We start from the raw sequence: 12,573 nt of genomic DNA on the forward strand, positions 1-12,573 counted from the left end.
ATTCCCCTCTTTCTCCAGAATCATTATTTCCCCCCTTTCTACTGGATTTTACCATAAGCATGCAAACAAATTTCTCCAAATGCAGCAGACATAGTCCCTCTTTGATTTTTTTTGGTTGGTTTGTTTGTTTTTTGTTTTTGTTTGTTCTGCTGTTTTTTTGTTTTCACCTAATGTTTCTTTTGCTTGGAACACTTTCTGACCAGATGTCTATCTGCATGGCTACCTCCGTCATCTCCTTGAGTTTTTTTGCTTAAATGTGATCTTCTCAGTGAAGCCTTCTCTGACCACTATTTACAATTGCATGTCCATTCAGAACTTCCTTTCCTCTTTCTCTGCTTCATATAATTTTTAAAATTTTACTTATTTTTTCATTTTATTTCCATCTGACAATCTGCTTGTTGTCTGCCTTTCTTCACTAGAATAAAAGCTACATGAGAGAACATGTCCATTTATCACTGCTATATCCCACAACCTAAAACATTGCTTAGCACACAAGAATGATTTCTACAATTGTTTGTTAAGTGAATAAATGAAATGAGTAAATCAGCTAAGGTCAGCCCCTTTTTCAGAAAATTTAGTGGTAAAGAGAAGGGAGATAGTTTAAGAGAGAAAGCATGGATGGTTTGGGGAGGATTTGTTTTCAGGTTTGGCGGTGGATATTTGTTGCTTTAACTGGGCCCCTTCTTCTGGAATTGGGGCCCTGATTTTTCCTCTTTTCCACAGTTCCATGTGGTTCAGGTGGACCACGGTTTCTCATATACAACACTATTGACACGTTGAACAGACAATTCTTTGTTTTGGGGGCTGTCCTGTGCACTGTAAGATGTTTAGCAGCATCTCTGACTTCTACCCACTAGATGCCAGTAGCACTCCCCTCCTCCAGCTGTAACAATCACAAATGTCTATAGACATTGCCAAATGTCCTCTGTGGGGAAGAGGTGTGAGTGCCCCACTTGAGAACAACTGAGGTAGATCAATCCTATCTGTAGCTCTAAGCCTGGACAAGCAGCCTAGGCCTTGTCATGTGCTTATTTCACTGCTCTCATCCTAGTAAGTGGTTGAAATGGGGACATGCGACCCTAGTTGGACAAATCAGAGGTAATTAATGCACTTTTGCAGGAGCTATTGGACAAGAGAAGTTCGCTGTGCTGGAATGCTAAGCTGACGAGATGTGCGCTTGGCATCGTCAACAAACATTTTGCCAGTTTTTAGGGAGTGTCTATCAGAGAATGAGTCCAGCAAGAAAAAACAGAACCAGGGAATAGAACAGAGTCCTGAGGATATGATTTGAATAGTTAATTCCCATTTTGACTGAAGCCAGCTGCACGCTTGACCTTTTCTCTCATGTGACATAATAAAATTCCTTTTTGGTTTAAGCCAGTGTGAGATGGATTTCTGTCACTTACAGCTGAATGGGTACTGGCTTGAACATATTTTTAGGTGGAAAGAAGAAGCCAGTGATGAGAGATGGTATTACTGAGGGAGCAATATCCTGGAAGAAACAGAAAGGGATGAGAAGAGAACTGTATAGTCTGTAAAAAGTGGTAGGTGGGGCTTCCCTGGTGGCGCAGTGGTTGAGAATCCGCCTGCCAATGCAGGGGACACGGGTTCGAGCCCTGGTCTGGGAAGATCCCACATGCCGCGGAGCGGCTGGGCCCGTGAGCCACAATTGCTGAGCCTGCGCGTCTGGAGCCTGTGCTCCGCAACAAGAGAGGCCGCGATAGCGAGAGGCCCGCGCACCGCAATGAAGAGTGGCCCCTGCTTGCCACAACTGGAGAAAGCCCTCGCACAGAAACGAAGACCCAACACAGCCATAAATAAAATAAATTAAAAAAAAAAAAGTGGTAGGTGGAAATGAGAATAAGGATGAGTGGGTATAGATAAGCTTGGAGGTGAAGGGAGAGGAAATAGAGTTATCCTGTGATGTTTTCGTCCTCTGCTATGATAAGGAAGGAGAATAGAGTAGAGATGAAGGTATAATAGAGCAGATGGCTTGAGGTGCATGAACAGATGAGTTGTAGAAATGAAAACGGTACTGACTGTGAATGAATAAGATACCAAACAGCATACTACTTCTGGGTACATATCCAAAAGACTGAAAGCAATGTCTTGAAGAGATATCCACACACCCATGTTCATAGCAGCATTACAACCTAAATATCCACTGATGGATGAATGGATAAAAAAATATTGTATATACATACAGTGAAATATTTTTCAGTCTGAAGAAAAATTCTGACACATGCTACAACATAGATGAACCTTGAAGACACTATACTAAGTGAAATAAACCTGTCACAAAAAGACAAATACTGTATGGTTCCACTTATATGAGTTATCTAAAGTAGTCAAATTCATAGAAATGGAAAGTAGAATGGTGGTTGGCAGGGGCTGAAGGATGAAGGGAATGTGGAGTTACTGTTTAATGGATAAAGAGCTTCAGTTTTGTAAGATGAAAGAGTTCTGGAGATCTGTTGCATAGCAATGTGAATATACTTACTTCTATACTTCTGAACTGTACACTAAAAATGGTTAAGATTGTAAATTTTATGTTACATGTTTTTTTAAACCACAATTTAAAAAAAAGATGTCAAACAGCATACACAGTCTAAGAGAAAATGGGGAGAGTAAGTCTGTGGTAGCCAATGAGCAAGATTTTATTTTCTCAATAATTGAAATGCTGGAACAGAGAAAACTGACAGCTGGATTTAGAGTGTGGAAGGAGAGAATGAGTGCCCTGGGGGAAAGTATTGGCTGGATAAGTCTTGAGGATGAGGGAACTGAGTTTGGGGGTTGAGAGTTTGGCTAACATGATGAAGTGGTGGGATCCAGAATGCATAAACGTTAAATCAGGAACTCTAAAAACCCTAAGACTATGTCTGTTATTCAAGAGTTCATTGACTCCAGAAAAAAAAAAAAAAATCACATAAGGCAAGTGTTTTTCTTTAAAGACAACATTTATTTGAATGATGAATGTACACATTATCAAATGACATTTTACAGGCAACTACAGTTACTTCAGAATTAAACTTCAGAATTAAAACTTGACTCCCATGATTTAAAAAAATTGTGCAAATTGGAATTACTGAGTGATTATGCAAAGGTAAAGTATATACGATGAGAAAAACTTAAACCAAGCAGAAATAAAAGTGAAACGTTTAACTATATCAGAGAAAGATACTCCTATTAAAATAAAATCAGACTTCCCAAAAAATGTATGCCCATCATAACCACAGGATATGCTTCATACTTTGCTTAAATAATTAAAACCACACTATAACCAAAAGTATATGGTAACAGTAAGTACGCTGATTATAAAAAGAAGAGTCTAGACATGAGGACAGCTCTTTTTAGTGCCTTCCTAAAAAATGTGACAATTTTCAGAGCTATGTAACTGTTTATATCCATAGCCTGGCTCCAAGTATGTCACAGGTGAGGCTTCAAAAAGTCCTTGAAGAGCACGTAGCAGTAAAACTGGGCTCCCATCTTTATCATCAAGCAAACTTTCTTTGTTTTGCTTGAGGCTAAGTGCATGTAGGAGTTAAAACTTATGAAATAATCTCACTGATGTTGAGACCATACCAATAGACTTGCTGATATTAGGTTTCTCTCCAACCGATGTTCAGTTGGGTTCCAAGCAGCAAGGCATACTGAAATAGATGAATTTCTATTTAGGAGACAGCATGAAAGGCAGTGGTATAACTCAAAGTTTAAATATGAGCGTTAACATTCTCTCTATATATACCAATTACAAATGCTATAAATAATGGAGCATCAAGCCTATGAGAAGGTATCATTCAATTAGGTGGTCCTTCTTCATATAACATGAAGTAAAGCAAATAATAATTAAATTTTATACTGATAAATATGAATAAAAATAAATGAGGGAGAAATTGAAGCAATGGTTTCATTCTCACTCATTCAAATATTCATTCAACAAACATTTAGGTAATAACTTTACTTTGGGCCCCCATGGCTTTGGATTTAGATATCACTCTGGTAGTCTCTCCTGTTCTCTTCTTCCCTTTGGCTATGACTCACTAGCAACAAGGAAGCTTTTCTTCCTCAACTGCCAGAGCAGTTTTTCTGTATCTTGTTTATAGCACTTAATCTTACACTATGATATGTATATGTCTTATTTTTGTTACTAAAATAAGTTCCAAGAGGGCAGAGGTGGTATCTTTATTTTATATCTTATAGATTATGTAGGAGAAAGCAGCTTGAAGTCAGATTGGAGCTTGAATTCTACCTTTGCTAAATACTGACCCCCAAGTCTTTGGCCAAGAGAGCCTTTTCGCCTTGGTTTTCTCAGCTGGGATATTATATGCTCACCTAGGTATTATCTTGGAATAATACACACCTTTTAAAGTTATAGTGAGGGCTAAATGAGATAAGGCATGAAAGAGCCTCAGCGTACAGCCTGGGCTTAGCAAACTGTCAAATGTTCACCCCCTTTTTCTCCTGGGAACCTCAGGGGGACTCTTCATGTTGCCTGTCAACCTTTCTATACTCCCTATCATTCAGGTTTCAACTCTCATGGTGACTATTTAATACCTTCTCATTTCTCCTTAAATCTCTAACATCTCCTTTCCTAATCTCCCTCTCAGCTGATCATTTTTCTTTTTATTCACTGAGAAAACAAAAGCATCAGAAGAGAACTTCCACATGTGTTTTCACCATCACATCTCCCCACCCACCTTCATCTGCACCCATATATTCTACCTTCCCTCCTGTTATTAAGGCCATGCTCCTATCTAAGGTCTACTCCTCTGCTTAAGTCCTGGATCCCACTCCTTCTAGCTTACACAGATGTTGCTCCAGTAATTCTTCCTTTTCTTTCCTGCCATCATTTTCCCCCTTCCTACTAAATATTCTCTTCAGCTTACAGGAATAACAGCTATTCCTCCACTCTTTTTTTTTTTTTTTTTTATTCCTCCACTCTTAAAAATACTTCCCTTTACTTCTTATTCTTGCCATTACTCTACTTATCTGCTCCTCTTTATAGAAAAACTCCTTGAAAGAGTTAATATCTCCAATTTCTCTCCTTTCATTCTCTCTCAAGGCCACTTCAATCAGCTCTAATTTGCCTCTTTCCTCTACACCAAAACTGCACTTGTCAAGTTCACCAGCAAATCTTGTGCTGCTAAATACAATGGTCAGTTTTCACGACTAATCTTTCTCGATCTCTCAGCAGCATTTGACAGGGTCTGTCACTCCATCCTCATTAAAGTTCTCTCTTTGCATGACTCTAGAACACCACACTCTGGGGTTCTCTCCTGAATCAGAGCTGCTTCTTCACCCCTGTGTTGGCTCCTCCCCACTCCATGACTCCTAATGTTGGAGGATCCAGGGCTCAGCACTTGGACCTTTCCTCTTCACTAGACTCTTTCACCCCCTTGCTGATCTTACTCGGTTTCATTATTCTGTACATCCATACACTGACAAGGCCCAAATTTGTATGCCAAGCCTGGTCCTATTCCCGAAGCGCTGACCTGTACATCCAGCTACCTCTTCGGCACTTGTACGTGGATATCTATTAGATATCTAACACTTAACATCTCCAAGGTGGAACTCATTTTTCTTCCCAGTCTTGCTTTCCATTCTCAGTTGTCTTAATTAATGGCAATTCTGTCCTTCCAGTTACTCAGGCCAAAAAACACCGGCATCATCATCGACTCCTCCCTTTCTCTCATATCCTGATACAAACTGTCAGCAAACTCTACTGTCGCTATCTCAAAAATGCATGCAGAATCTGAATTCTTCTCACCAGCTTGTTGGTGGCCCCTCACAATTTATTGGAGTTCTGTGATAGGGTCCACAGGGATTCCCCATCTTCCACCCGTGGCTACATACACTCTCTTCTTAACACAGCAGTTAAAGTGATCATTTGCTTCTCTGCTTAAAACCCTCCAGTTGTTCCCATCTCAGAATAAACACTAAGCTCCTTACGATGACCTAGCATACTCTGTAGGGTCGACCATCCTCACCCTCCTCCTGTACCTCTCTGGTTTTGTCTCTGCTGCTCTCTCCCTTGGTCAGTCCATGCAAGGCCACACTGCAGCAGGAACACTCCACCTTATTATGATCTTTGCACTTACTGTTCTTTCTTCCTGGAACGCTCTTTCCTTTACAAGGCTAGCTCCTTACTTCACATTAGTCTTTGCTCAAATGTCATTTTCTTAGTGAGGACTTCTCTTCCAACTACCCTGGCCTATCTATCCCCTTTCCTGCTTTCTTTTTCTCCACAATACTTAATCATGTTCTTATTTATCTTATTCTTAATTATTTTGCTATTTATTTAAATATTTGTTGAATAGATGAATAAATTTTAACAAAAACAGGGAAATAGTTGGCAATGTGAAATAGATAAGCTAACAATTTCTGTGCATGATTAGTAAAGATGTGCAACAGAACCATATATATTTAGTACTATGCTTATTGATAAATTTAAATTGAAGGAAATTTTGACATATAAATTAATAAGAATATTTAAAATTTCATTAGATACCAGTTTTTCTTCTGATTAGTTTGCTAGGTTGTATGGATCAACAGAATATACTTCCAGTGTTTCTAAATGAATGTCTTCTTTACGGCTTGTATTTGTATAGTAATTGCTAAATGGAAGAAAAAAGAAAAAAGAAATTCTTTACTCATTGGCCATGATTATTATAAAGGTGTAAAAGTTGTTTCCTTTCCATAATTCCCAACACCAAATAAGCATTTTTCATGGATGATTTCATTTTATTGTCTTAAATATCCTATGAAGTAACCCCCATTTTTTGGAAAGACCCATAAAAATAACTTGCTAAGCTGCTAAGTATCCAAGGCAGAAGTTGATATTAGGCAGGACTCTTAATGACTAATAACTATGACTCCCAGATTGAAAAAAAGTCATAAGCTTTCATTTTATAATATGATCATAAATTTACCTTTGGAGAACCAATCTTCCAATCTAACTTAAAAAGAAATTTTTTAGATTTGATGTTTAATTCAAAATCCTTACATAGTCATGCAGCGCTAAAAGCTTTAAATGATTTTGAAGACATTTTTACTTTTATTCTCTGAAAATACATGTACTTTGCTGTGCTTCTAAAACTCTTTGCCAAAATTAGCAAAAGAAAATAAAATGTGATTGTACTATCATGTAGAACTCTGAGATAAAGTAATACAAAATTATTGGGGAAAAAAGATTACTGTTGAGAGTACTTACAGCCTGTCACTCACTATCACATTTAAGAGGTCAACTTACATATTTAAGGGGAAGATACATTAAAATTATTATAAAATGGTAACTTTTAGGTTAATGTGAGATTTAGGTTTTATTAAAATATCTTAGAAGACAAGAAAAAAAAATAACATACTCTCTTCTTCACATGTTTGGATGACTTTTAAAAATACTTAATTTTGTTACTAGACATCAATTTTCGAATGATTCATTACTCATCTTACTTACAAAAAGTATTCAAGGCAACTCAAATGTCTACATCAAGTATCAAAAACTAAATTGAAGTCAGTTAGAAAATGGAAATAAAACAAGTGAGTGATGCTTAAGAATTTAGTTTAACATATACGTTTGGTTCATATCAACTGAGGCACTTACATATAGTATTTGATAAAAACATGTTAATAACCTTAATAATCAGACTGGAACATTATGAATTATTTGAGCTTGTAAGCATTCCCAAAGTTTGCAAATTCTCCTACACATGTAATGCTCTGATAGCAAACTTAGTAGCAGGAAGGAAGGAGATAGAGACCACATTTCTATTTTACTTAAACTTCTATTTAAATTACACTTGGCTAAAATTATCTTCTAACTTCCTGTGAGGAAAGCCATGCAAATGACATCCCTAGTTTTGTTTTCTTGAGAACTTTTTCTGTCTTGAATTCTGTGAAACTATTTTCCCCTTTCATCTTACTTCTGACTGTTCCTTCCCCTCCTGCCTCTTAAGCATTACTGTCCTTTTGAGATCTGTTCTCATCCCTATTTTAATCTTCTATGTTCTGTTTAGTACCAAGGCTTCAATTGTGATTTAAATGTCATCTACCTGAGTCCAGTCCTCTCTCTTGAGTCCTACGTCATGGGTGCCTGGAAGTAGCAGGTCAGAACTGAACTCATCATCTTTCCCCACAAACATGTCCCTCTCTTCTTTTGATGAACCGTTGGGCCCACCCAGTGACATCTGCTTGACTCATTCTTTGTGTCCCCTTCTCCCCACATTCATCAATTCACTAAATCCTAGAAAGCCTATCTTCTTCATAGTGAAGGCATTTCTTACATCTATTCCATCCTCTTGAGCCCCACCACTGCTGCTTTTGTTGACAGCCCAGTACCGCCCCTTCTTTTGAAAATGCAAATCTGAACATATTGCTTCTTCGCTTAAGATTCTACAGGATAAACACCAATTCCTTGTCATCACATGCAAGGCTTTTGATGATCTAGCTCTTGACCATCTTTCCAGATTTCCCCAAGACTGTTAAATTAAACATTAGTTCAATGGGATGTTAAAAGCCTTATATGAGAAAAAAAAAAAAAAGTTCTGCAGTCCAACTAGTTTGAGAGATTAGTTTTTTAAAAATTAAACAGGCATCTTTATTGTAGAACTTTAACTATTCTCATGGTCATTGTGAATCTCCATGAGAAAAATGTAGTATGAAGTATTTCCCAATCTTTTTTGGTCAGAGAACACTGTTTCTCCTGAAATCATTCACAAAACCATGGTTATGTGATACATGCTCTGATAAACACTACTGCCTAAAGTACATCTCAAATGTAAACCCTTGCAAGACCAACTGTGCTCAGGCCCTCCCAGGCTTAGAGCAAACTATTCAGGTTCAAAGATGCCACTATTACATAGTTTCAATGTAACCCCTTCATGTCTGATGCCTGCACTAGGCATTATAGAACTGTGAACAGTGTAATCAGATCATTTAGATAAATCCAAGTGACTTGGCATGTTAAAGTAATTTTGCTGGAGTTTGTGGGTGACATGTTTAAGGTGACATGACTTGATCATCCCCCACTGGAAGTTACCTGAGATTTGGTAAGACTTCACATGATTATCCTCCCTAACACTAGCATGTATGGAGACTTAAGAACCTGAGCACACGGAACATTTCCAGGCTGATACCTGATGATATCATTTGCTAAAAATGTATCCTTTGCACCTATCAGAATATTCTGTAATTTCCACAAGATGTATGTGGTCAGAGGGGTCTTTTATGTCACTCCTCCACATAAACCTATGCCACCTTCACCTTCAATCACCATCACACATACTATTTTCCCAGTCATGTCAACTGCTTATGTAGTTCTCATAATATATGATGGAATGACAAGCCTCTGGGTCTTTGCTCAAACTGCTCCTTCTACCTGGAATACCTTTCTCCCCTTGTTTACACTCTCTTGAGATGCACCTGAAATATCTTCTCCACTATGGAAACTTTTCTAATCAAAATTCCCAAGCACTGCTCATTTGATTGTGTCCTCACCAAATATCACATGACCCACTATGGCAACATTACTTTATGGATACAAATGTTTTTTAAAAAGAATAAATTAAAAATAAAATGTAAAAGTATGTCTAATTTCTGGATAATAAAACATAACAAAATATAGAAACCTAGTCGTATATTTAAGGAGTCATGAAAACAACCAAGCAAGAGAAAACATTACTTGAACAAATAGAAAGGCCTAGTAAATTTCTGAATGGGAAAGCATTACAGAAAATGTGCCAGTTCTCAACGGTTAATCTATAAACTTAAATGCAATCACAACATAACTGTTTTTAGAAAATGACAAATCATCTAAAACTCCTGTAAGAACAAACAGAAGAGAGAGGAAAAGCTTAAAAAATTATAGTGAGGGGATTCTTGCTTTATCAGATATTATAATAGTAGAAAGCTATACTATTTAAACACAAAGTGGTTTGTGATAGAATAGACAGATCAATACAACAACAACAACAAAAGAATCCAGAAACACAATACATCCAGATAGATTAATTATTTGACATATGATCAAGTTAGAACTAACCTTCTAGAAAGTCATTTGGCTATATTTACTAAGCATCTAAATGTTCATACACTTATCCCTAGCAACTCTAGGAATCTAGGCTAAGGAAATAAGGAGATGTGGAAAAAGTTTCTTTAAAGGTGTTTCTCATATCTTTATTTATTATCAAAATAAATGTGGAAGCAACCTAAAATTTCAACAATATAGATACATATAATAGAAAAATATGCAATTAAGTAGGTAAAAAGAAAACATGATTTAATAAAAAAAAAATCTGTACCTGAGGCTAAATGAAAAAAAAAAAATAAGGCAGGAGACTATAAGGCCAAAATTTCAGTTTTAAAAGGAAAAAGAGAAATAATATAAGGAAAATGATCATACCTGTATAGGAACGTACCAAACATCTGCAGTTGTTATGACTGGGATTTTTTCCTATTTTCTAGATTTTTTATTACATATAAATAAACATAATCTGATCTGAATAAACACCATTTAAATAAAATTAGTTTGTTATCTTTTAAGTTCTTACAGAAAGGGCCTTCTATTTAACACAAGATACCTTATTCCAGTTATCCCATTGCAGTATTTATTTCATTTAACTTGTCCTTCTGTGTTTAGTTTCAGGCAAGAAGTCAAAACCTTTTGTGCGTTTTGGTCAAGCATGCGTTGAACTTACCATTCTCTGTGTTTTAATATCATGCGTAAGGTGATAGCAACCAAGCAGAAAAGAGCTACTACCCCTGCAGAAAAACCTAGAAAACAAAACAGAGTATCAAATGCTAGAAAAACGTGACCTACCTTGATTTGAAGTGACTGTGGGGCCTATTCCTAGTGGTGGGGAAAATGTTATGTGACTTTTCTACTTGTTCTTCTTCAATCATATAAATACTGAATTCCTAAATCATCATATGTGGGCCTAACGTTTTGGATTCAATCCAGTCCATATTTAATCTAAAGGACCAAGCATTTGACCACAGGGTTCCAGTCAAGTTTCTGTTGAGCTTTTCTGTTCTTTTCAGTTTTATCAGTAATATTCTTGTCACTGGGGTGAAATTAGGAGCTCAGGACACCAGGATCCCATGACTTTGCATAGCAACATTTAACTCTCAGTTGTGAAATATATTTTGTTACTGCAGAATAAGCCAGTCTATTTTGATAGTAACCAAATCATGCAAAAGACCAAGAGTTAAACTAAATTTTTGGTAAACTTAACTTTCAATTTAAAAACTGGGAATAGCTGTTCAAGTCATTTATTCCATTCTATCCAAAAGTGACAGTTTGTGATGTGAAGTACACATTAAAAGATCCTTAAAACACTAAAAAGAAGATAACTTCTTATGAGTTAAAGTGAAAAAAAAATTAACAGTCAGGATATAGGGCCTCAAATGTTACATACATTTTTATAAATCACCATTAGAAGTTTTCTTCGAGTATTTAAGAAAACTTACCGCAAATAAGAGGAACAAGTGAGCCTAAGGAGAATACAAAATCATGAAAATATTAGTCTAGTTGCATGGTTCCACATAGTTCTAAGTCCCATGGTAATGTCCCAGAAATTAATCTCAGCTCCCTCCTCTCTAAGTCTACTTAAAAAGAGGTATTGGAACCCTGAATTATACCCACTCTTTCTTTCTCTTTTTTTTTTAAAATAAATATATGTATTTATTTATTTATTTATGGCTGCATTGGGTTTTCGTTGCTGCATGCAGGTTTTCTCTAGTTGAGGCGAGCGGGGGCTACTCTTCGTGGTGGTGCACAGGCTTCTCATTGCAGTGGCTTCTCTTGTTGCAGAGCATGGACTCTAGGCGCACGGGCTTCAGTAGTTGTGGCTCGCGGGCTCCATAACACAGGCTCAGTAGTTGTGGAGCACGGGCTTAGTTGCTCCGTGGTGTGTGGGATCTTCCCAGACGAGGACTTGAACCTGTGTCCCCTGCATTGGCAGGTGGATTCTTAACCACTGCACCACCAGGGAAGTCCCTACCCACTCTTTCTTCATTTCTTATGTAACAACTTCATTGGTCTTTAAATTTTTTTTCCACGTTAATTAAGTTGGGGTAGTTCATTCATGAAAAAAAACAATAAACTCAACTTTATAATCAGGGATTTCTCAGGTCAGAATGCAAACATTAACTGTTACAACAGGTTGGTTAACATATTTTTGGAGGCCCCTGTCATATTGCTAAGCACTTACAAATCAAGATTCAGCAATAACAGAAGTCTCAGCAGCAAGTCCTTTCAAAATACAGTCTGTCCTCTGTATCTGTGGATTCAACCAACCACAGATCAAAAATATTCGAAAAAGCAAAAAAATTCAGAAAGTTCCAAAAAGCAAAACTCACACTGCGAGCCCAGCAACCATTTACATAACATTTACATTATATTAGGTATTATAAGTAATCTAGAAATGATTTAAAGTATACAGGAGGATATGCACAGGTTATATGCAAGTACTATGTCATTTTTTATAAGGGACTTGAGTATCTGCAGATTTTGGTATTCAAGGGGGTCCTGGAACCAATCCCCCTGAGGATACCAAAGGACAACTCTATAAGGTTGTT

The 12,573-nt window shown here is 37.0% G+C and overlaps 1 protein-coding gene across 1 annotated transcript in view; it reads right to left on the reverse strand.

Annotated features, from left to right (window-relative positions):
• The window catches only part of CR1 (complement C3b/C4b receptor 1 (Knops blood group)), a 189,414-nt gene that overhangs the window by 152,156 nt on the left and 24,685 nt on the right, over nt 1-12,573 (reverse strand). Inside the window, 1 exon segment of the mRNA XM_057528241.1 lies at nt 8,137-8,142. Coding sequence (XP_057384224.1) covers nt 8,137-8,142 — 6 coding nt within the window.

This window comes from Balaenoptera acutorostrata, chromosome 1, assembly GCF_949987535.1.
Source record: "Balaenoptera acutorostrata chromosome 1, mBalAcu1.1, whole genome shotgun sequence".
NCBI classification, from domain to species: Eukaryota; Metazoa; Chordata; class Mammalia; order Artiodactyla; family Balaenopteridae; genus Balaenoptera; species Balaenoptera acutorostrata.